The following is a 24799-nucleotide window of genomic DNA, read 5'->3' on the forward strand; positions in this document are numbered from 1 at the left end:
CTGAGGTCAGGAGTTCGAGACCAGCCTGGCCAACATATTGAAACCCCGTCTCTACTAAAAATACAAAAATTAGCCAGGCATGGTGGCACATAAACCTGTAATCCCAGCTACTCAGGAGGCTGAGGTGGGAGAATCACTTGAACCCAGGAGGCAAAGGTTGCAGTGAGCCAAGATTGTGCCATTGCACCCCAGTCTGGCTGACAAGAGCGAGACTCCATCTCAAAAAAAAAAAAATTGGGAAGAAATGAGTATATTTATATGCAGGCGTAGATTCTGAGTGTACGCAGTAGTTGGAAATGGCAGCTTGCTTGTTTGGGAAGTTGCTTAAAAGTGGATGGGTGGAATGTTATAGCCACTCCAGACGATTTAGAAGTTAAATCCTTGGCAGCATGGCTCTTACGTCCTCTGGGCTTGAATTCAGTACAAACTTATCACAACTCATCAGCAAAGAGACTACACAGGCTGGGCACCGTGGCTCCCGCCTGTAATCCCAGCACTTTGGGAGGCTGAGGTGGGTGGATCACCTGAGGTCAGGAGTTCGAGACCAGACTGGCCAACATGGTGAAACCCTGTCTCTACTAAAAATGTAAAAATTAGCTGGTGGTGGCGGGTGCCTGTAATCCCAGCTGCTCAGGAGGCTGAGGCAGGAGAATCACTTCAACGAGGGGAGGCGGAGGTTGCAGTGAGCCGAGATCATGGCATTGCACTCTAACCTGGGTAAGTCTCAAAAAAAAAACAAAAAAAAAAATTTTAAAAGCTGGACATGATGACACGCACCTGTAGTCCCAGCTACTCGGGAGGCTGAGCCTGCAGTGAGCCTTGATTGTGCCACTGCATTCCAGCCTGAGAGACAGAGCAAGACCCTGTCCAAAAAAAAAGACAACTCAAAAATGGGCAAAGCACTTGACGTTTCTCCAGAGAAGATACACAGATGGCCAATAAGCCTGTGAAAGATGCGCCAAGCTGTTAGTCATTAGGGAAATACAAATCAAGACCCAGTGAAATACTACTTCACACATATTAGTAAGGCTATTAAAAAAACCAAAACAAAAAAAACCCAGAAAATAGCAAATATTGACAAGGATGTGGGGAATTTGGAATCCCCGTGCATTGCCGACGGGGGTGTGAGTGGTGCCACCGCTGTGGAAAACAGTATGACAGCTCCTCAGAAGGTTAAACAGAGAATCACCAGAGAAGCATAAACCCCAAAAAGGTGAAACAGGGACCCAAATGGATGCTTTTCTATGAATATTCATAGCAGCACCTTTCACAGCAGCCAAAAGGCAGAAACTGACTCAAGTGGGCTCCAACAGACAAATGAGTAAACAGATGTTGACTCACAACAGAACCTTACTCAGCCATGACAAGGAATGACATTCTGACCCAGGCTCCCGCGTGGATGGCCCTTGAGGACATTGTGCTGAGTGAAATAAGCCAGTCACAAAAGGGCAGACCCTGCAGAACTCCGTAAACGAGGCACCTGGAGCCGTCAGATTCATAGAGACAGAAAGCGGAATGGTACGTGCCAGGGGCTGGGGGCTGGAGCGGGTGTGGAGTCAGGTTCAGTGGGTATGGAGCTGCTGTTTGCGGTGATGAAACGGTGGTGGTGGCGGCTGCATAGCACTGTGAGTGGACTTCACACTGCTCCACTGTTCACTTACATGTGCTCAAAAGGCAAATTTTGTTCTATATTTTAATACCACAATAAACAATATATAAACCTGGATTTAATCGTGTACAATGCTATGTTTTAAAACAAACAACGGAAATTTTCAAATGTGCACAAAAATGGAGAGAATAATGAACTCCCAGGTCCCACTCACTCCGTTTCAGGCATCAGCTTGTTTCACCTATGCCCTCGCCTGCCCTCCCCCACTGAATTATTTTAAAACAATTCCAAACATCATTTCATTCATAAATATATCTTTAGAAAGAAAAGGCCTGTTTAAAAACAACCGCACTATCAGTCTGCTTCCCGAGTGCCTTCGTTCCTTAGTACCCACCTCTGAGTCTCCTTCCCCAATCTGAGCAGAATCTCCCGTGAGCCAACAGGTGTCTCTACAGTCAGCTCGTTTGAATCAGGGTCCAGACATCGCATTTGGTTGACAGTTTTTAAATGTATCTTATCCCATAATAGTTCCCCCTTCCTTTCTTCCTCACCGTTCATTTGTTGAAAGGGAATGATTTGTCCTGTAGACGTTTCCACATTCTGCACTTGGCATACCCGTGGTGGTGGGTGCCTGTCATCGGGCCGTCACCTGTGCCTCTCTCTGCGTCTCAGTCTCTCCTTTGGGAGGTGGAGGCCTTTTGTCAAAGACAGGTGGTGTGACAGGGGCAAGTCCACCCCACCCCCACCCTGCTGGCAGGGTCTCCCCAAGGACAGAGCCATCTCAGCAAGCAGCACCTCCACCGTGCTGGCCCTCCGTGTGTGGCAGTGCAGAGGCCAAGGGACTCGCCCTGGGATGGGGGTAGATGCCCCTGACTTGTTAATGGTTGAGACTTTTTAAAAGTTTATTTTTTTGAGACGGAGTTTCACTCTTGTTGCCCAGGCTGGAGGGCAATGGCGTGATCTTGGTTCACCGCAGCCTCCGCCTCCCGGGTTCAAGCGATTCTCCTGCCTCAGCCTCCCGAGTAGCTGGGACTACAGGCATGCGCCACCACACCCGGCTAATTTTGTATTTTTAGTAAGAGACAGGGTTTCTCCATGCTGGTCAGACTGGCCTCAAACTCCCAACCTCAGGTGATCTGCCTGCCTCAGCCTCCCAAAGTGCTGGGATTACAGGAATGAGCCACCGCGCCCGGCTTGAAACGTTTAATATATACACTGTACCTTCTCTCAAATGCTGGGTTTACAGATTTATAGCTAGGGCCTGTTAATGGTTGGAACATTCATGTCAGGTATATTTTACCACAATAATACAACGTGGCCAGACATTCTGAGTATTGGAAAAACTAAATAAAAGTACATGTACAGTGTAACTGCTATTTGAAAAAAAAATGTTCAAATCTGTTTATTACATAAACCCCATTGTGAAGTATGACCCAGGTTCATGAATGACACCTTAAAACAGCAGATTTTAAAGTCATTTACATAGCTTTTAATGTCAACCTTTTGCACTTTGGAAGATAGCAGTTTTCATGTCTATTAATTCAGTACATTAACCATCACTTCTTAACTTTAGGAATTTGAGAGTGTATTTTGCGGTAAAACTGGCCGAAGGCTAAAGCTGACCAGACCGGACTCCGCGGTGGCCTGTCCTGCACAGCAGAGTGTACAGAGTAGCCCCGTGACAGAGATCAAGTGATTGGACTGGACAGGGACCCTCTGGGAGTGAACGGCCATTCCTCCGTGATCTACGCACATTTTCCGCAATCCTGGAACTCTGCTCGGATTGTCTTGACTCGAAAAGCACGTGACTCAAGCTGTCGGGACTCCAGTAGGGACTTTGAGAGCACATTTTGTAAAAATATTTATCTAGAACCAAATACTTATCCATGAATGTCCTCTTAGACCATTTGGGGATGAAGCCACCTGAATAATTAGTAAGCATTTTTTCAATGCCCTGATTCCATCATGTTTTCTTAACATGATAAAAAAATTAACATCCCTTGTACTTTCTTTAATCTTAAAAAGTACACTGCTTTTTACTTATTGTACTTACATTTTAAATACGCCCCTTTAGCAATTGGAACGAGTTAAATTGTTAACTGAAAACAGTTTGGAAATTTTATTTCATTTGTTAGGTCACACCCCCCTGTAATGATTCCGAGTCACGTGGTGGTGTACTGCCACATGCAGGACCATTTTAAACCTTTGTGCTAAACATTTTCCAGATACTTGCTTTAAAGCTACTTTTGTCCACAAATGAAATACTGTCACAGTAGATGCTTAAATGCCCACATTTCCATATCGAGAGTCATTACTTTATGTGTAATAAACTGTGGTGTTTGGAATTGAGTTTTTAAATGAGTGGCTTTATTTATCACAACAGGTAATAGCAATAGACGTTAGTGCAATACAAAGTCACCCTCAATAAATACTGTTAATTGGAGATGCAAGTTTGTACACAAAACATCAGACTACACCTTTGTATGGGAGATAATTTACATTAAATTCTTTATTTTTTGTTACTCTGTAGCCAATCATTAATATGAAGATTTAATACATCATTTTATTGGGATGAGAGCACAGTCTCTACACAAATGCTATGTAAACAAGTTACTGAATATTTTTCATCTCATGGAATTGTACACAACGTTTTATACAAACACCCCACCTTCTCGCCAATGCTGGGCTTACATGTTTATTAGCTAGGGCCTTTTGAGGTATGCGGTCAGGCGACAGCCCGATGAGCGTGCTCGCTGGCAGGGCCTGTGTGTCCAGTCGGCGGCCGAGGGGCAGCTGGGGTGCTCACTCTCCTGGACGTCGCCAGCCAGCCTGCCACACCCCTGCTCCTTCATGACCGCCCCGCTGTACTTCAGGCGTTCTTGTCACTTGCTTATTTCCTTATGTTGAATTTTATGAGCTTCTAGAGCCTGATTTTTCCCCGACCCCTCCTAACACGGCTCCTCGGCAGGCTGAGGTGTCGCAGATCCCCGGTGTGCCCTGGGCCCCAATGGCACCTGGAAGCCCAGGATCTCCGGGAGGCCCAGGCTCGCCGGGAGCACCGTCCTGACCATCCTTGCTGGTGCCGGGCACGCCTTGGGGTCCTTGGGACAGAGCAGAAGGGTGAGTTCAGCTGCAGCCGGGACTGAAAACAGGGGTACTTGGTGTCCAGCTGCGAGACAGCCCTGCTCTTCCATCAGCCGTGGGGGGTCGGGGAGGCCGAGGGAACAGGGCGCACAAAGGCTCTCCGCGGGGCTGGCTGGCAGGAGTGCCCGGAGAAGGCCAGGCGTGGCTAGCCCCAGGCAAGGGTGCCGAGCCGTCCTGAGGACACCCGCACTCTGACTTACTCGGGTTTGGTGGGGGCTGTGTGAGTGAGGAGTGGATTCGTAGTGGGCAGGGGGCCCGGGGTGGGGGCCCGGGGTGGCTTTGGTGAGTGATGACAGTGGAACCATGGAGGAAGGTGTGAGGGAAGAGGGAGTCAACCGCCTAAGTCGGGGTGTCAGAGCCATTCACTGAGATGAGGTGACAAAGTCCAGAATGGTGTGGTCATGGCACAGCTGGGAGGCTGCTGTCCATCAGCAAGCGCACCACAGATGCTGTTTAAAGCCACACAGGTGGAGAGATGCGGCTGGGGGCCCGGGACACCTGCGCATTGGGACACCAGGTAGAGGCAGACCTAGGTCAGCAAAGGAGAGCCCAGGAGCATGGGGCACCCAGAGAGCAGTGTGAGTGCATGGAGGAGAGGACAGGGCTCCAGGGCAACCAGGGAAAGGTGGGAGCAGGTGCCTTCTCGAAGACTGTTCAGGATCCTTCTCACCTGGGCACACACATCCTCGGAGTCTAAGGCCTCCTGGTTTTGAGAAGGCACCAGGCTAAGGCAGGGGCAGGCAGGGGATGGCCTTTGCCAGGGATCCTGGCGCGCCTCCCTCCGTGACAAAGCATTTATTTTTGACATTAGAAATGGAAACATTCAGCCGGGCGCGGTGGCTCAAGCCTGTTATCCCAGCACTTTGGGAGGCCGAGACGGGCGGATCACGAGGTCAGGAGATCGAGACCATCCTGGCGAACACGGTGAAACCCCGTCTCTACTAAAAAATACAAAAAACTAGCCGGGCGAGGTGGCGGGCGCCTGTAGTCCCAGCTACTTGGGAGGCTGAGGCAGGAGAATGGCGGGAGCCTGGGAGGCGGAGCTTGCAGTGAGCTGAGATCCGGCCACTGCACTCCAGCCTGGGCGGCAGAGCCAGACTCCGTCTCAAAAAAAAAAAAAAAAAGAAAAAGAAATGGAAACATTCAATGTATGCACAGGTCAATTAAGAGAAAATTCTGTCAGAATTTAACTGAAATAGATACTGAATAGCTTAAACAGAATCTAACCAAATCGACTGAGCTTAAATAGATCCAGGAGGATCTGCTTACTGATTAAACTTTTTTTTTTTTTTTGAGACGGAGTCTCGCTCTGTCGCCAGGCTGGAGGGCAGTGGTGCGATCTCGGCTCACTGCAACCTGCAACCTCCACCTTCTGGGTTCAAGCGAGTCTCCTGTCTCAGCCTTCCAAGTATCTGGGATTACAGGCACCCGCCACCATGCCCGGCTCATTTTTGTATTTTTAATGGAGATGGGGTTCCACTATGTTGGCCAGGCTGGTCTCAAACTCCTGACCTCAGGTTATCTGCCTGCCTCAGCCTCCGAAAGTGCTGGGATTACAGGTGTGAGCCACCGCGCCCAGCCCCGATTAAACTTTTATGTATTACAGTGGTTACTGAGACAATTCCTAATCTTGCCTCTAAGACTGCTTTGCCAAGAGAAGAGGAAAAGAGACCCATTCGTAACCCAAGCACACCCCACATAAAGCTACAAGATGGCGGAGGAGATGCCACCCAGTGAAGCCGTGCTGGCCGCGCACTCGTACCTTGGGGCCCCTGGTCTCCGTCAGGCCCGTCCAGCCCTGCTCCTGCCACGCCTCTGTCTCCTCTGTCACCCTGGTTTCCTGTCACGAGGTGTGGACACGGACACATGGTTAGAGTATCTGTTGCAGCCACAGCACAGCGGTGTCTGATCGACTTTTGTAACAAACGGGGTTCCCGCTTTTCACCGAAGTACAGACGTCACACACAGGGCTTGACGGGGTCCGACGAGAGGGACCCACCTGTACACAGTCTTGCGCCGCAGGACAGCTGCAGGTCGACGACCCGCCATATAGGCGATGGTGGTCCCATGAGATTATCATACCCGATTTTCACCATACCTTTCCCGTGTCTGGATGTGTTTAACACAGATACCCAGCGCGGTGTTAGACCCGCCCGCAGGACCCAGCACAGTCACAGGCTGTGCAGCCATAAGCCCCAGGCTGTGGCACACGGCCCAGGGGTGAGGGAGGCCGGGCTTGCGCAGGTGAACTCAGATGGTCCCACGGCGAAACCGCCCAGTGGCACGGCCGTCAGAACATATGCCTGCTGCTGAGCCCTGCATGGCTGAACGACCTCCCGGACCTCCGGCAGCCAATTTGAATGGGATTTTAGTTTTGTTCAAAATATTTATGCCTATTAAGCAGTTGGCTATTTATTAATATTTTATAATCCTATTTTAAATGAGTTTCGACCCATGGGTCATCTAAGGGCATTTTCACGTCCCTCTAATTGCATCATTCAAATCTTACATCTGTGTTTTGCTGGGTGAGGAGAGGGGTGTGTTACCATCTATTTTTCTTTTGAGACAGGATCTCTCTGTTGCCCAGGCCGGAATGCAGTGTTACGATCACAGCTCACTGCAGCCTCAACCTCCTGGACTCAAGGGATCCTCCCACCTCAGCCTCCTGAGTAGCTGGGATTACAGGCGTGCCACCATGCCCGGCTAATTTTATAGAGATTGGGTCTCGCTGTATTGCCTCAGCTGGTCTTGAACTTCTGGCCTCAAGACATCCTCTCACCTTGGCCTCCCAAAGTGCTGGGATTCCAGGCTGAGCCACCACGCCCAGCCGTGTCAATCCTGGCTTTCTGTGCCCGGAAGCCACGAGGCTGGATGCATACAGGTCACTCTAGGATTTGCTCCCAGTAGAGTAAGCCTTTGTCAACGCAGGGATCCCGTAAGGCAGGCAGCATCACAGCCGGTCTGTTTTGTCTGATGGTCATTGCAGCGGCACCAACTTTGTTTTGCTTGGTGTTTGCGTGTCTGTTTCAATCCTGCAATCCTGCTACCTTCTGAAATTGATGAGAAGCACAGGTGCGATTGGCGGTGCCAACGTTGAGGCAGTCACTGCCCCTCTGCACATCACGCACGGCCATGGGCGGGAGCAGTGCCCATGGCCTGGGAACTCGGGTGGGCCTCCCCAGCGGGGCAGCGGGCTTCAGTGGCCCCTGGTGCCCAGTGTGTCTGGCGTGACTGGCCCGACGCTACGGGCTGACCTACTGTGCCCTTGGGCAGCAGAAGGCAGTCCTGCTGGTGCTCCTTTTCCAGGGAGGGGGCTTGAGGCACAGCAGTAACAGAGGCTTCCAAGCGACGACCTGCAGTGGGTCCAAGCGTGCATTTATAGTCACATTCAGTTCCCATGGTCAGCTCTGGGCATCATGCCAGCTTCACTGACCACAGCCCGAGGCACCAAGCACCTCTCCAGGGAGCGGCTCCTGCCACAGACGTGCCCATCTTCACAGGGCGCAAAAGCGCAGCCGTCCCAGAGGCCGGCCAGGATGGTCAGGACGGTCAGGATGGCCAGGATGGTCAGGACCGTCAGGACGGTCAGGCACATGGGTCAGTGTGGTCTCTGCTCACTAATTCCACCACACCCCTCTCTGAGAACCGGTAATGGTCATTAATGTGCTTTTTGAATTTTCTTTCCTTTTTTCTTTTGAGACGAAGTCTTGCTCTGTTGCCTAGGCTGGAGTGCAGTGGTGTGATCTCGGCTCACTGCAAGCTCCACCTCCTGGGTTCAAGCGATTCTCCTGCCTCAGCCTCCTGAGTAGCTGGGATTACAGGCACGCGCCACCACGTCCAGCTAATTTTTGTATTTTTAGTAGAGATGGGGTTTCACCATGTTGGTCAGGCTGGTCTCGAACTCCTGGCCTCAGGTGATCCACCCACCTCGGCCTCCCAAAGTGCTGGGATTACAGGCGTGAGCCACCGTGCCTGGCCTGAATTTTATTTTCAACGTCTTGAAGGAGTCCAGGTCCCTATCTGGAGAAAATCTTATGTGGTCTCTTTCTGAAGATTGCAGTCCCTCATGTGGCATAAGACTAGCCTAGATGGCCTGAGAAGGTCATAACTTAAAGAAGTTTCCAGGAAAACAGGAAGCTATTTGATAATTTGGACATATGGACAACAAAATGAATTTGACGCCGAAGTGCTGAAAATCTTCAATCTCAGTATCTTTAAAATAAGTGAAATAATATCACTAACTATGGAATACCACCACCTTGCTAAATAGTTCAATTTCGTCTCAGAGATGAAGACGAACTCGCGGAGTTAAGTTTCTTTTAGAAACGTTTTTTCTTAAGCTATTTTTGGGAAGCAGGACGTTATCTGGTCCGAAAGGTGGGATCCACTGGAATCGTGAGCTTTAAATCCTTCACTTGGGCTGAAGGGCAGCTGACCGGATGTCGCAGATGGAAGGCATCTTGACATTTAAAAATTCTGGTAAGGGTTCATGTCCAACAGTTAACACAGTTGTGTGCCTTCCATGCCTCCAGACCTCCCCGGTTTATACCTGGGTACCTCAAAGCCTTTCTGGCAAGTCAGCACTGCCAGCCATGCACACACAGCACAGCTGCGTGGAGGATCCGCAGTTCATCAGCGAACGTCAGTGATTTTCGTCTTGTTTCTAAATTAAAGCTTTCTGTGTTCTTTATAGCCCTTAATATGGAGAGAACTTTGAGTTTCGTATGTTTGCCTTTTCCAACAGAAATTTTCACATGCTGCCAGTTTTCATGAAGGTGCATCTTGTCAATATAAATGCAACTCTAACTTATTCATTCCTCACATTTTATTTTTTTGAGACAGAGTTTCGCTCTTTTTGCCCATGCCAGAGTGCAATGGCGTGATCTAAGCTCACTGCAGCCTCCGCCTTCCAGGTTCAAGTGATTCTCCTGCCTCAGCCTCCCAAGTACCTGGGATTACAGGTGCATGCCACCACATCCGGCTAATTTTGTATTTTTAGTAGAGATGGGGTTTTACCACATTGGCCAGGCTGGTCTTGAACTCCTGACTTCTAGTAATCCACCTGCCTTGGCCTCCCAAAGTGCTGGGATTACAGGCGTGAGCCACCGCACCCGGCCATTCCTTTTTTTTTTTTTTTTTAATTTTTTTTAATGGAGACTCCAGTCAAGCTGGAGTGCAATGGTGCAAACTCAGCTCACTGCAACCTCTGCCTCTGGGTTTCAAGAGATCCTCCTGCCTCAGTCTCCTGAGTAGCTGGGATTACAGGCGTGTGCCACCAGGCTCAGCTAATTTTTGTATTTTTAGTAGAGACGGGGTTTCACCATATTGGTCAGGCTGGTCTGGAACTCCTGACCTTGTGATCTGCTCACCTTGGCCTCCGAAAGTGCTGGGATTCCAGGCGGGAGCCACTGCCTGGCCTTCGCCACTGTTTTAATCAACCTCTCCTTGCCAAATATTGTTCTAATGGTATTTGAGAAAAATATCACATTTTAAAAATGTTCCAGTTCCCACAGGATTACTAAGGCGTTAACTGTGCTAGGCCCCAAAATATGAGGGGCCCCTGCCTTCTGGGAATTACCACTGAGGGCGCTTGGCAGGCACCAGAAGCAGCGCCTACTAACGAGTCAGTCTCAGGGATTTTTACAGCAGGGTGACCGTATCGTGGGGTTGACCACTCACCTCTAGGCCCGGGGTCTCCCAGCTCCCCAGTGGGACCGCGGTATCCGGGGGGTCCTCGAGCGCCAGGGTGACCAATGGAGCCTGGGGGTCCTGGGGGTCCAGGGGGGCCAGCTGGACCAGGCCGGCCAATGGAGCCTGGTGCCAAAGGCTTCCTCAGGTGCGTGGCTAACTGTGCAATTTGTTCTTTGGGAAAACAAGGGCGCAGACGTTTACTTGAGAGAGGATCATCAAAAGTATTGTTACGTAAAGTATAAAATATCTACAGAGTGCTGCCTTCCAGAAAGAAGTTTTCCTTCTGATTGATGGAAAATGGTTTAACTGCTTTGGGGTGATGAAGGCTGGAGCTAGAAAGGACCCCCCAACCCCTTGGAGCCTGAGAAGCCTGAGAGAGGGAAGGTGAAGGAAGTGCCCTTGGGGATGTCTGGGGACCTGCCCTGCCAGCCACAGGGGCACACTCCGCTGTTCTTGTACCCATCGCATTCAGTAGACTTTAGGGCGTCTGCTGCGTGCCGGGCATCTGGTTGAATCCGGGGCTGGAGAGTGGGCCATCCTCTGGTGCAGAGGACGGGCAGACGCCAAGGCGGACGTGGACCCCCAAGGGCTAACAGGCAGGGTGAGTGCTAGCGGCTCAGTCTGGCTGGAAAGTGGTGGCGCGAAGGCTGTGTGCAGCCCCAGGCACGGGAACCCCAGGTGGGGACGGGCCCTGCCGCAGCCCTGCGGGTGTCTGACTTACCGCTGATCAGTCCCCCACACAGCTCCCTGATGCGCTGCTCGCTGGCCTCCTTCCCCTGGAATTCACCCCACACATTCCTCAGCATGGGGGCGGCAGCCTCTGTAAGGCATTCCCACCATCACCCCGCAAAGTAACTTCCTTCAGGAAAAAACAGGATCTCAATCCTGTGAAAGCTGGAAAAGCGACGTACCGGGACGCCCGGCTTCCCCGTGATGCCAGGAACACCCTGGACGCCCTGGAGGCCCAGAGGACCGGGGGGCCCGGGGACACCCTGAACGCCGCTGGTGCCGTTGGGACCCTGGATGCCTTTAGGGCCCAGCTCCCCTCGACTGCCAGACTGCAGAGAAAGAGAGGAAGGCGGGTCAGGGGCGAGCCCAGGAGCCCGGAACCACCCTGACATGCTCTTTTCCTGGCCGGCACGGAGCCATCTTGCCCAGCCTTGACCAGAGCAAGCTTTTTTACAATCTCAGATCTGAGCAGTGCCCTGCAGGGCCGCCTGGTTGCCCAGCAGTGGGCAGGAAGCCAGCAGGCACCCACAGATTGTGTCGTCGGAACAGTTGCCGGGCACTCACCTCTCCCTTGGGTCCGACCGGGCCGCTGGGACCCTGAGGAGAGAAGAGTTGTGTGTTTTAACTAAGTGTGTATTGTTGGGTGGGTGGGAAGCAGCCAGTCGAGGATAAAATAAATCAACTTATCCACACACCTGCTATTAGACTACATCCAAATATTGACAGTGGTTCCTTCCTTCTGTTCTTCTACATACATTTTTTATATTGCTGTGATTGTGTTGATTGATCGAAGCTTTTTAAAAACTTACTTTCCCGGGAAGAGTGACTTTGGTAGCTGTGCCGTGCTATCTCCTACACACGCTTACTTCGTTTCCATTCCTTTTTCTTACTAACATGCCTAATGCTAGGCTGAATCTCTCTGCCCTAAAACCCTGGGACCCCCTCCAGCCAGGCCCTCAGGAATGACTGGCCGCAGGTGCGTCAACACACGGCCGGCTGGGCTGAATGTCTCCTCCAAAACACATGCTGGAATTGAAGGGCCACTGCGATGCTGTTAAGAGGTGGGGCCTTTAAGAGGTGATTAGGTTTGAGAGCTCTGCTCTCCGGAGTAGACTAACGCCATTGTCTCCACAGTGGGTTTCTCATGAAAAGGATGGTTTGGGCCCCTTCCCCCGCTCTGGCACCTCCTCTCGGCCCTTCTGCCTTCTACCAGGGAATGACGCAGTGGGGAGGCCCTCCATGGATGTGCCCCTCGGTCTGGGCTTCCCAGCCTCCAGAACTACGAGCCACATGAATCTCTTTTCCTTGTAATTACCCAAGCTGTGGTGTTCTGTTACAGCAGCAGAAAACGGACTGACACAGCCTAACCACACATCTGAGGGACCAACCGGGCCCGGGCACCATGCCCCACTGAGGCCAGGAGGGTGGGGGTCACCTCACACAGCCCAACCGTGCGAGCAGCTGGCAGCAAAGCCTTAGGTTTCCCGAAATGCCTGCCAGGGGCTCTGCCCCTCACCCCACAAGCAACAGTAGCCAGGTAGGGCAGCTTCTGGGATTCCAGGGTCCATTTGTCAGGGTTGTCTAAGAATTCACTAAATGGGCCAGGCACGGTGGCTCATGCCTGTAATCCCAGCACTTTGGGAGGCCAAGGCCGGCGGATCACAAGGTCAGGAGTTTGAGACCAGCCTGACCACCACCATGGTGAAACCCTGTCTCTACTAAATACAAAAATTAGCCAGGTGTGGTGGTAGGCACCTGTAGTCCCAGCTATTCGGGAGGCTGAGGCAGGAGAATCGCTTGAACGCAGGAGGCGGAGGTTGCAGTGAGCTGAGATCCCACCACTGCACTCCAACCCGGGGACAGAGTAAGACTCCGTCTCAAAAAAAAATTAAAAAAGAATCCACTACATGAAACACATACAACCGAGGTCTTGTGGCCAGAGGCACAAAACGTTTACACAGGGCTGCGGGGTCTGCCAGAGACCGGGGTCCCTGAGGCTAGGCTGCTTCTATTTCACCCAATCACAAAGGAAAGACTTAATCATAGTTAAAAACCCTGGCCTCGGGAAAGCCAGAAAGGCCTTCCTTCCCTCGGACTCATGACTGCTCCATTTGTTACCTCCAGAAGGAGAAATGTGTCTACCAAGGGACTCAAACAAGAACCTCATTTTATGCTTCACCTGAGTTTCAGGCCTGTGGAAGTGGAGTTTTCTTCAGTTAAAACCCAGCTGTGGGCCTGGCGCGGCGGCTCATGCCTGTAATCTCAGCACTTTGGGAGGCCAAGGCGGGTAGATCACCTGAGGTCAGGAGTTTGAGACTAGCCTGGCCGACATGGTGAAACCCCATCTCTACTAAAAATACAAAAATTAGGCCAGGCACGGTGGCTCGCACCTGTATTCTCAGCACTTTGGAAGGCCGAAGTGGGCGGATTGCCTGAGGTCGGGAATTTGAGACCAGTCTGGCCAGCATGGTGAAACCCTGTCTCTACTAAAAAATACAAAAATTAGCCAGGCGTGGTGGCAGGTACCTGTAATCCCAGCTATTCAGGAAGCTGAGGCAGGAGAATCGCTTGAACTAGGGAGGTTGCAGCGAGCTGAGATCGCGTCACTGCATTCCAGCCTGGGCAAAAGAGTGAGACTCCGTCTCAAAAACAAACAAACAAACAAACAAAACCCCCCAGAAAACATAAAAAATTAGTCGGCTGTGGGAGGGCCTGTAATCCTGGCTACTCGGGAGGCTGGGGCAGTAAAATTGCTTGAACCAAGGAGGCAGAGGCTGCAGTAAGCCCAGATCGCGCCACTGTGCTCCAGCCTGGGCAACAGAGCAAAACTTCGTCTCAAAAAAAAAAGAAAACCCCAAAAAAACAAAAACAAGAAAACAAAACAAAAACGCTGCTGTGACTGCTTCAGGCAGGTGCCACTCCCCGGGCAGAGTGCGGGAGCCCCACAGGTCTGACAGGGTCAGGTCAGACTTCAGAGCCGCCTCGCTTTCCTGCCAGGGCCTCTGCCCGACACTGCTCCATCCCCACGCTGCCCAGCAGAGCTGCAGATCTTCCACCGAGAGCTGCAGATTTTGACCCTGTCCCCAGGACTGCTCCCCGGCCACAGTGACGACCTCGCTCCCAGCTATTGGTGACAGTGAGGTTACCTAATTACTCACCAGTTCTCCTTTATCGCCAGGAAGCCCATCGGAACCTGCAATGCCCTGAAAACAAAACACCCCAAAGTTAAAAGAGCTGTTGATGCGTGAGTAGAGACTTCACGCCTTAAACTCCCTGCTCTCAAGCCTCTGTGGGTGTAAAGTTCATCCTGAGGTCCAGGCCAAAAGCCCAGGCCCCAAGGCTGCCTTTTAATCCGCTCCAAAGGCAGCCCAGGACCCTGCCTTGGGAGACCTGCAGGCAGAGGCGGGGCCAAAAAAACAGAAGACATTTGTTTGCATAATGAGGTTTTTCTGCCAAGCAGAACCTAGGGTGGGGGTTCGATGGCCGCAGGCCCTCCAGCTGTATGGAAAGGCCTTGTGCCCAGAAGTGAGAGCACTGCAGGGGAGTCACAAAAACCACCGCCCCACTCACCCAGACAGGCAGTGCAGGAGGGCAGGGCAGCCACGACCACGGCCCCACCCACCCTGACACTTTTCCAGAGAGAAAAGTGCTTGGAAGAGCAGAAATGCACTTCGAATCTGCCTGCAAAGCACACATGCAGAGCCTAGCCCCTTCCCTCTGTTAGTTCTCCAAAAGGACAGCAGGAAACACCTCCGTCCTTATGAGGGTCCCTATTGGTGCCTCCTGTACCAGAAGTAGCTTCTGTTGCACCCAGGACCATGCAGGGACACTCTGGCCAGCCGTCTGCACCCAGGAAGGCAGCGGGGGACGCTGGGGCATGCCTGGGAGCTGGGTGCCCAGTGCTGTTGTCGCTGTCCTAAGCAGGAGTGGCAGGAGCCAGAAAGGGCGACCGACGGAGACAGCAAGAGGAGAAAGGAGGCTCAGCATCCCTAAAACACAGCCAGGGCCAGAGCCAGGGCAGGCAGAGTCTGGGAGAAGCTGTGCAGCTTTGCCATCATTCCTTTTGCCCCGGCCTGCGCCCAGCTCACCTGGTCTCCCTTAGGGCCTGCGGTGCCTCCCGGACCCTGGGAGTGGAGAAAAGGCTCTGGATTAGAGGAACGACAGGAATCCCTAAAGTAAGCCTGCCCTGGGCCCAGGAATGGGAAACACCTCCCCACATCCCCATCTGTGCTGTACAAAGGGCCTCTGTGAACACAGGCTCCCAGACACGGGCCCAGAGACCAAGCTCCGGTTCACAGCCTCTGGGCCCAGACGGTTCCGTCCAGTCTCCCCTTGCGGGTAGTGCCGTCCCGTTAGGTTTGGCATTGTTTGTAGCACCCGTGAATTCGTGCGGGTGTTTTTGCACAATCGCAGGACAATTCCATCACAGTGGAGTCAAAGACGCAAAAGGTCATCTAATCACCTTCCCCTGGGATTGTGAAATTAGGACATGTCCGGGAGTTGCTATGAACCCCTTTAAAAAACGTCCACGTGCTCACATGGCCGCGTGAGAACTTGCCCAAGGGGCAGAAAAGCAGGAGGCTTTCCTGTGAGTTTAAAGCAAAAGGGAAATTCAGCCACCAGGCCCCACCCACACCTGGGACAGGCGCAGTACCCGCAGGGCAAGTGCCAGCCCTGACATCTCTCGGAGGCCCTGAGGTTGCTGGCATGGCCCCCACCTCTGGAATGTCCTGTCTGGAGGCTAAAGAACAGCCCGCTATTCCCCATGGGGCAGTGGTGTCTACAGCCCTGGCCGTCACCCTGGAATGACCGTCACCCTGGAATGGCCATCACCCTGGAATGACCGTCACCCTGGAATGGCCGTCACCCTGGAATGACCATCACCCTGGAATGGCCGTCACCCTGGAATGGCCGTCACCCTGGAATGGCCGTCACCCTGGAATGGCCGTCACCCTGGAATGACCGTCACCCTGGAATGGCCGTCACCCTGGAATGACCATCACCCTGGAGGCACGGGCATCTGCAGCTGTGTCCTGGCGGCTTCTCGGGATTCACGTCTAAAAAGGGGTCTGTCTGCCAGGCAGAGGCGGCCACAACAGGCACACGAGGACCTCAGGGACCTGGCGGAGCGTGTATGGGGCCCAGACCAGACCCATAGGCTCCTCCCAGTGAGCTGGGGCCCTGGGCAGGCCATGTCCCCCTTCTGCCTGGACCCCCAAGGAGCCAACGCTGCAGCTGCTGCAAGACCAGCAGGAAAAAGTCTTGATGAGATAGAAACTGTGACTGTTGCAGTCACTTGGGACTTGGTGTTCAAACCCATTTTATAGCAGCGCAATCCTGTCAATTGACCTCTCTCAATGGTGCCTCCGCAGACACTGCAGGCAGGAGCAGGCCTGGCTCTTGGAGCCTCAGCCTCCACTGAGGAATGAGCACTGCCTGTGTGCAGGTCGCCCGCCAGGTCCCCTGCCAGGCCTCTACTCAGGGCAGGAGGCAGAGCCCGGGCTCCTGCAGCCGCCCACCCACAAGGAACACCACATGGAAGGTCAGAGGGGCCGAAGGCGCCACAGTTGGGGCCGATGCCACTGCCTCCACCATGCAGGGAGACACTGCCCATGGTCAGAATTGCCACCAGGAGCTATGAGGGCCTCTCCCTGTCTGTGTCCCAGGGCACTGTGGTAGGGGGTAGGGGACTGTGGTAGGGGTTGGAGACTGGGGTGGGGTTGGAGACTGGGGTGGGGTGGGGGACTGTGGTAGGGGGTGGGGAACGGGGGGAGGGGGGGGGGACTGTGGTAGGGGGTGGGGGACTGTGGTAGGGGGTGGGGGTGGGGGCACAGGGGTGCTTCCTGCTGAGAGGGCCACTTACCCGGTCGCCCACATCACCTCGGAGGCCCTGGGGGCCTGGAAGGCCGGGGTCTCCTGTGCTGCCCTTCCGGCCCTGGGGAGGGAGGTCCTGGCTCATCAGTGCCCATACCCTGTCGGGTGTCACCCGTCTGGGTGTGCCGCCCCCTGTTAGGCCCTTGCCCCAACCTCACCCACCTGGAAGCCTCGGATGCCAGGGGCTCCAGGAGGGCCTTGCGGGCCGAGGGCCCCCTGGAAGACAAAGGTGAGGTGTGAGCGGATGTCTCAGGGTTCGAGGAGACCCCAAGAGGTCCCAGGGAGCCTGGCTCGGCCCCCCCAGAGCTGGGCGGACACTGGAGCCAGTTCTAAGCCGCCGGCTGGATTGCTGGGGACAGAGCAGGGCTGCCTCCCAGGGCAGTTTAGGGGGTCTCAGAACTCAGGCATGCCCTGGACCCAATTTGTCAGGCCAGACTCGGGGCCAGGCACCCATGCCCATGGCTCCCCCGACCAGGGTCCTGTGGCTCAGTCTACGGGGGCACCAGGCTAGGCTCGGCATAGACGGCTTGAAAACAGGGCAGCTCCGGCCTGGCCCAGACCATCTCCCAGTGGGACAAGAAGGCAGGGCCCCACACCTCCCGGCATCCTCAGCTTTTGTGAGCCTGGCTCATCAAGGCAACCAAATGCCACCTCGGCCTGCTCAGAAACTGGGCCCACGTGCCAATGGCTCAGTGCTAACCCCCAACCCAGGGCCACTTCCGGGCACTCACCGCTGAGCCCCGGTGGCCAGCCTCACCGCGCTCCCCAGGCATGCCAGCATCTCCCTACAGGGAAGGGAAGGAGGGTGTGAGGGTAGGGCCTGCACACATGCGAGATGGGGTGGGGTCTGGGGCGCCACAGATACTCACAGGGACGCCTGGCTCTCCCGAGGGGCCAGCCTCACCCAGCTCCCCAGCTCTGCCCTGTAGAGAAAGGAAAGCTGTGAGTGTCTGCCTACACCTGCATCGGAGCCAGGTCACTGGCCTCCTGGCCCCTCGCCTCCCGCCCTCTCGCCTCCCCTCGCAGAGAGAAAGCGGCTGCAGCCACATACCCTTTCTCCCTTCTCGCCTTTGGACCCTGCTCGTCCAGGGAGGCCCTGCCAGGAGAGAGTTTGAGGTCAGGCCTGCCGGTCAGGGCAATGTGCACACAGGCAGGGTGCAGGGGCCAGAGTGAGTGCACCCAAAGGGCAGGGCTGACTTCTCCCAGCCTTGTCGACCTTACGTGCGGCTTTGAGAACTTCTCTGGCCTTGGATGCAGGAGCCCCTACTCAGGACCCCTGGGGGGTGATGACTGCACGGCATCCAGGGATGGCCATAAACATGTTCACACATGTCCCATGTACATATGAATAAGCACACATATGCAAACACACAGGCAACCCACCGGGCACAGCACCCACTGGGAGCCAGGGGTTGTGCCAGGCCCTGATGGTCACAGGCCCCAGAACCCCTCACAGGGAGCCAGCCCTACAGTGACCAACCCGCCCAGCCCAACAGGGGCCCCTGGGCAGGCAGAAGCTGTGGCGCCCCAGGCTGGCCCCACCCACCAGGCACTCACCGGCAGCCCATTGGGGCCCTTCTCTCCCGGAGCACCGTTGCGACCAGCCTCTCCCTGTGAGGACACAGATTGGGGTGGGAAAGGGGAGGCTGAGGCCTCAGAAGGCTGAACTCCCCTCCAGTCCCCTCCCTCTCATCACACCCTAAGCCCCATGCCAACCTTCTGGCCATCGAGTCCTGGCACGCCATTCCAGCCGTCCTTGCCCGGCATGCCCTGGGAACAAGGGATGCATAAGGCCTGTTGGGCAGGCGGCCCCCGCTCCCTTCCTCTACAGTCCCGCCCTGGGAGCAGCCTCCTTCCCCATCAACCTAAAACCGTGTCTGCCCCCAAACCCTGGCAGTTGTCTGGTTTCATGATCGAGGTGGCCTGTGGCAACCAGTGCTGCCTCGGTGACCACACAGGCGAGGGGTGCGGGGGGTGGCAGAGGCGGTGCTGAAGCAGCGCTGACGCCCGAGGCCTTGTCCACAAGGCACAGCACGGTGCCCTAAGGGAAGTTCGGTTCTGGCCCATTTTACGGTGGGAAAACTGAGGCTTGGGAGCCAGGACTTAGGCCAGGCCTGCCTCGTCCACCCTGGACTGGTTTTGGAATCAGGACACAGCCAAGTGCTGGGTGTCCCAAGAGAGGGCACCGCTCCAGGGGTAGAGGCAACATGAGGGGCTGGAAGGGAGCTCCAGTCTGGGCTGAGGGTGGGCACACAGCAGGAAGGAAGGTGCCTGCACGGGTGCCTGGGACCCCAGGAGTGGCCACCTCTGCCCAGCGGTGCTGCCCACCCACCCTTACTTCCCGTGTCCTGCATGCAGGCAAACCCAGCCTGAGGGTCCTACTCCTGCACACTCGTGAGGCTCTGGGCAAAAGAGAAATGTGCAGGGCAGTGGGGCTGTTCAACCGTTAACCCGGATTTCAAGATGGCCACAGCAGAGGGCACTGAGCTCCAGCCCTTCTGAGTGCGGTCTCTGCCTGTACGTAGCCAGCACCCAGGGGAGGAGCATTCTCTGGGGAGTAGCCACGTGCACTCACCGGCTCCCCACTTGGCCCGGCCACTCCGGGGATTCCCTTGGGACCAGGTCTGCCCTAGAGGACACACAAGTGATAGAGGCAGTGGCAGTCTCTTCCCAGACGGCCTCACGCATTCCCCGGCCAGCTGCTCGGGGACACCAAGGAGCTGTGGGGGGCAGTGGCAGGAGCCACTCCTGACCACCACCCTGAGGCCTGTGGGTGCGCGGAGAAAACTGTGTGGATGCTGCAGCCCGGCTTGGTGGCTCCCTGCTGCTCCGGCTGCGAGGGCTCGGTCGAGGGAGGTGTGGAGGTTGACCAGTTTGGGGATGGTCACTTCGGTTCCACTCCTGGAACGCTTGACCGTCTCTGGACTTTCCTTACGTTCACTTGCTCAACCCGAGAGCCGTTCCTCTGGGGGCAGGATCCAAACCCTGGAGCCTGGTCCCTCCACCCGGCCCGTTGGCCGCTCTGCAGGGGGCCACAGAGCTCCCATGTGGCTCTGGGAGAATGGCTGGGGCCAGGGAGAGAGCTGGGGCCCTCCAGGGCCAGGCTCACCCCCACGCACCCCCAGGCCCCTCACAGTCTCACTCCCAAGTGTGCCCCCTCCCCAGCACGAGTCAGGAGGGAAATTGGGTTCTTCCACATAAGGACCCAGGGAACCAAGTTCCTTCTCACTTACGAGGTCACCCTTGGGGCCGCGGAACCCTTCTGGGCCCCTCTCGCCTCGGTCACCCTGGAAATGATCAGGTGGGACAGGGACAGAGTTAACACCATGGAGATGGTCAGAGTGGGATGGGGGCCCCTCCACGCCCGGGCCGGGGACAGCCCTCCGGGAGTGGCCAGAGATGGCTGGAGGTGCCACGGGACAATGGCAACCTCTCATTCCACATCCAGAACCAGAAAGGAGGCGAATGTCCCACGAAGAATGGATTCCACGGGTAAGCACCCACTACTCATGCCACCAGCCCTCCCAGGGTGTCCAGGGAACAGCTCAGCCACAGAAGGGGGGCCCAGTGGGGCTGGGGGCATCTGAGAGGAGCACAGGGAAAGGGGAGAGAGGCCGTGAGGCACGGGGCCCGCCGTCCACTGACACACGTACCGCTTTCCCAGGCACTCCTGGGATCCCAGGCGGCCCTCGGAACCCGATGGGACCCTGCAGAGAGAGGGCATCTGGGGTCCTCTTGTCTGAGGCCTAGCTGGCATCCCCCCAGTGCTCCCTCAGGGGAGGCCCAGACACAAGCAGCCCTTCCTCTAGGGCTCCCCAGCAAGTTCCCCCAAGATGCCACCTGGTCGTCTCCAAATCCTTCCTGCCCCTTGCTCTGGCCTAAGCCACAACAGCCGCCACAGCAGCCTGGGACTGCGTGCGGGTGTCAGTGATTGCTGACTGTCAGCCCAGGCACACGCGAGAACAGGGGCCCAGAGCAAGGCCTGCACCACAGTGGTGACGGCCAGAGCCAGGGTGCCGGCTGCTTCAGAGCATCGCTCATGGGGCCCATCTGAAGTCTGGAGGTGTGGACAACCAGGCCCCCAGCCACCTGGCCGGCCCCTATTAGGGGCTGCAGGACTTACCCTGTCCCCAGGGGGCCCGAGTGGCCCTGGCAGTCCTTGTAATCCTCGGGGGCCCTGCGGGAGAGGCACAGCTGCAGAGACTAAGGCTTCACCTCCACCCCGGGGAGCACCCAGGGCCTCGGCCCTCGGGGTACCCCTGGGAGCCCTGGTGTCTTCCATGAGCCCTCAGCCTCAGCTCAGGTCCCCCAGAGGTAGGGGGGCACCAGCCTTGAGATCAGCAGCCTTGGCAGAGGTGAGACCTCCAGCCAGGTCGCGCTCCTGGGCCTGGGTATTGGCCAAACGCTCCCCAGCCTGAGATGGGCCCTCAGGGGTAGACATGTGCAGGGCTGAGTTCCCATCCCACCAGCCTTACCCCTTTCTAGCCTCACCTGCAGCCCCACACTGCCCGGGAGGCCGGCAGGCCCAGGGGGGCCAGGGTCGCCCTGAAACAGAGGGGACAGGGTGGTCAGTGGCCCAGTCTGGCTCTCCTTGCACCTTTTGCTGCCTCCAGTCACCCTAGTCAAGCCCAAGCAGCTGGGGGTGTTGCCCCCTTCACAGTTGGGCCTTGGAGGCTCTGTGAAGGGGTCACTTGCCCACAGCTCCGGAGCAGTCCTGTGAGTCTTGGTGGCCTCGCCCTGCGGGGCTGGGTCCGTGGCCACCGTTCCCATAAACCCTTCAGCCCTATCCAGACCCCTCCTCATGGCCAAGCAGAGACCCCTCTGATGTGCACCTGGGGTCTCCTCATCTGATCACTCCAGCCATGCTAAAGGCCATCCCAGACCTGGTCTCCCGGCCTGCAGGTGACGATGGACACCCTCCATGGATAGCCACAGCTGAGGCAACGCTACAGGCTAAAGCAAGTCATCCTCACAGACGCCCCTTGCCCTGGCCACAGACACAAACCAGGGAGCTTCCACAGCCAGGCCAGGCAGGAGGGATCTGTCCAGGGACCCTGCCCAAATCGCGCAGCTCTGGCCAGCCAGGCCCCCAGAAGACGGGCACAGCAGGTGCCAGCGCAGGCACACCCATGAGACAGCCCCTCCCTCCCGCCTGAGCCCAGCCCCCAGGCCCCAGCCCCTCCCCAGCTGCTGTGCGGTAGCTTTACCTTCTCGCCGTCCTTGCCGACTTCCCCCTGCTCGCCTTTGTAGCCAGTGGGTCCCTGAAAGCAAACATGGGGTCACTGCCCCCACCGACCCCCCGACCCCCCCTCCCTGGCAACACTGAAGTGAGGTCGGCCCAGGGCCCACCACACGGCAGTGCAGGACTGCGGGCCTGGGCCTCACGGGGAAACCGAGGCCTGAGAGGCGCTGGGACCCACCTGAGGGCACTCTGCGGTCAGATGCGGGCCAGGGCTGGGGGGTGGGTGGGGGCTTGAGGGTAGCTCTCCCCCACAGTCTCTCTCTGATGCCCATTACCAGTCCCAGCCTGGCCATATCAGCTTGTCACTGGGGTGCTGAAGGCGGGACAGGGAGGCTGGACTGGCTTTCTTCCTGGGGCAACCCTGGAACCAGGGCCCGGCTTTCTGGACCTGTCAGCCCCACAGCCCCATGGGAGCCTGGCTGCCTCTTGCCCAGCACAGGGCAATGCTTGGGTCCCAGTGACTCACCTTGAACCCCGGCATTCCAGGGGGCCCTGGGGGACCTGGTGGGCAGATACTTGGGCACTGTCGGAAAACAGAGCAGTCAGACCCCTCCCAGCCAAACAGAGCAGGACCCTCTGACGCAGAGGTCAGCACCCACGGGACCCCAGGAGGCCACTCCGCACGGGTGACGGGACCCCAGGAGGCCACTCCGCACGGGTGACGGGACCCCAGGAGGCCACTCTGCCCCGGTGATGGCACCAGGACAGGACACAGACAGGGTCTCCTTCAGCACTGGCCAGGCGCAGCGGAGGCTGCATAGAGCAGCCGGCTCGGATTTCTCAGCCCCATGGCAGACACTGGGTTTCAAAGCAGCCATTCAGCACAGCACTGGCAGTCGGCTCTGCAGGGGGCCTTGCAGCAGCCTTAGGTCAGGGGCTGTCCTCAGCACAGGAACCTGCTTGGCACGGGGCCTTTAGGAGGGACACCGTGAGCCCAGGCAACAGGCCTGATGCTCAGGAAACCCAGGGCTGCGTCTAGATTATCCCACAGCTGCAATGGGCAGGCTGGGCCAAGGGTTCAGACCCGTATCTTCAGCCCCCGCCCCACTCATCCCATGGTCAGGGGCCCAATCACACACCACATTCTGGAAGGTTCCCTAAAGCCTCCCTTCTGAGACACAGGCTGGCCAGGCACCCGGGCCCCGGGGTGGGGTGAGGAGAGAGGCTGGTAGACAGCCACCGGTGGCCAGGTCAGAGTGGGCCGAGCTTTTCCCTTCAAAACTATCAAACCTCTCTATGGAAACAAGGCACTGACTGCCAAACAGAGGAGAGACGGATCCGTGGCCTCCCAAGGCCGTTTTCTTTCCTCTTCACTTTATTTAAAATTTTTTTTGAGACAGGGTTTAGCTTGGTTGCTCAGGCTGGACTGCAGTGGCTTGATCACAGTACACTGCAACCTCTGCCTCCTGGGCTCAAGTGATCCTCCCCTCACAGCCACCTAAGTAGCTAGGACAACAGGCATGCCACCACGTCTGGCTACTTTAAAAATTTTTTGTACAGACAAAGATCTCACTATGTTGCCCAGGCTGGTCTCAAACTCCTGAGCTGAAGCAATCCTCCTGTCTTGGCCTCCCAAAGTGCTGGGATTACAGGCGTGAGCCACTGTGCCTGGCCTGAGCCTGTTTTCTTTTCGGGCGATTGACATGGTTCAAAGATCAAGATAAAGGTGGGCCTCAGCCCCGAATGCAGCGAGGGACTATTCTGTCACCATCTGTGGCCAAGGGTGCCACAGCCCCGAATGCAGCGAGGGACTATTCTGTCGCCATCTGTGGCCAAGGGTGCCCTCTGCGGATGACGCAGGGGAGCTCAAGGGCTCTGTGACATGATTGTGATTCATTACATTTGCACAGCTCCATGCACCTGGTGGCTTCGTGAGGGACAGTGCAGGTCTAGGCGGTGGCGAGGAGGGTGGGAAGCGGGAGGGGGAGGTCCCAGCCAGGCTCTCTGCCAGGTTGTGTCTGAGCTGTCTGCACTGAGCTCTCATCCCCAGGGAGTGTTCGGGCTCTGCCTTCTTGCCAGGATGGATGAGTCCCTCTCCAGGCCAGACAGACCCTGCCCTCCAAGGTAGGCACCTCCCAGCGCCCTTCATATATGGCTGCAAGTGCCTACCTGAAGGTCAGTGGCGCCTTCAGGGAGGACTCCTGGGTGTCCCTAAGACACAAAGAGACAGCTGACATTCTCCTGCCCTCCCTGTCCACCTGCACCCACCCAACCCACCCACCCACTCTCTGATGGACCACGATCTTCCCCATCCACCAGGGGACTTGGAGACCCTTCATCCCGTCCCCCAAGTGGCCAGTGCTGGGTGCTGCTGGCCCAGCCACAGGGCATGTGACAATGACAGAATCCACCTGTCCTTGGGGCAGGGTGGCCATGGGGACCTGAGCCCTGATCATCCCCAAGTTGGCTGGCCTAGCCACAGCCACTGCCCCCACCACTGACTGTTCCTGGGAGTGGCCAAGTTAGGGTTAGCAGATCTCGGAGGGCATGGAGCCTGGGGAAGGGGAAGG

General features: G+C 56.1%; 2 protein-coding genes across 2 annotated transcripts in view; one reads left to right on the plus strand and one right to left on the minus strand.

Annotated features, from left to right (window-relative positions):
* The window catches only part of TCFL5 (transcription factor-like 5 (basic helix-loop-helix)), a 21908-nt gene extending 17777 nt beyond the window's left edge, over positions 1–4131 (plus strand). Inside the window, exon 5 of the mRNA XM_011934544.1 lies at positions 3183–4131. Coding sequence (XP_011789934.1) covers positions 3183–3305 — 123 coding nt within the window. The 3' untranslated portion in view covers positions 3306–4131. The remainder of the gene's footprint in view (positions 1–3182) is intronic.
* The window catches only part of COL9A3 (collagen, type IX, alpha 3), a 28575-nt gene continuing 7870 nt past the window's right edge, over positions 4095–24799 (minus strand). The window contains exons 8-30 of the mRNA XM_011934546.1: positions 24399–24440; positions 22756–22812; positions 22255–22308; positions 21539–21592; positions 21171–21224; positions 20701–20754; positions 20281–20334; positions 19623–19676; positions 18764–18817; positions 18605–18658; positions 18099–18143; positions 17917–17970; positions 17779–17832; positions 17210–17263; positions 17037–17108; positions 15262–15297; positions 14332–14376; positions 11738–11770; positions 11356–11502; positions 11166–11220; positions 10433–10615; positions 6516–6593; positions 4095–4710 (exon numbers count right to left, since the gene is read on the minus strand). Of these exons, the coding sequence (XP_011789936.1) occupies positions 4520–4710; positions 6516–6593; positions 10433–10615; positions 11166–11220; positions 11356–11502; positions 11738–11770; positions 14332–14376; positions 15262–15297; positions 17037–17108; positions 17210–17263; positions 17779–17832; positions 17917–17970; positions 18099–18143; positions 18605–18658; positions 18764–18817; positions 19623–19676; positions 20281–20334; positions 20701–20754; positions 21171–21224; positions 21539–21592; positions 22255–22308; positions 22756–22812; positions 24399–24440 (1578 nt within the window). The 3' untranslated portion in view covers positions 4095–4519. The remainder of the gene's footprint in view (positions 4711–6515; positions 6594–10432; positions 10616–11165; positions 11221–11355; positions 11503–11737; positions 11771–14331; positions 14377–15261; positions 15298–17036; positions 17109–17209; positions 17264–17778; positions 17833–17916; positions 17971–18098; positions 18144–18604; positions 18659–18763; positions 18818–19622; positions 19677–20280; positions 20335–20700; positions 20755–21170; positions 21225–21538; positions 21593–22254; positions 22309–22755; positions 22813–24398; positions 24441–24799) is intronic.

This window comes from Colobus angolensis, unplaced genomic scaffold, assembly GCF_000951035.1.
Source record: "Colobus angolensis palliatus isolate OR3802 unplaced genomic scaffold, Cang.pa_1.0 Scaffold136, whole genome shotgun sequence".
In the NCBI taxonomy this organism is placed as follows: Eukaryota; Metazoa; Chordata; class Mammalia; order Primates; family Cercopithecidae; genus Colobus; species Colobus angolensis.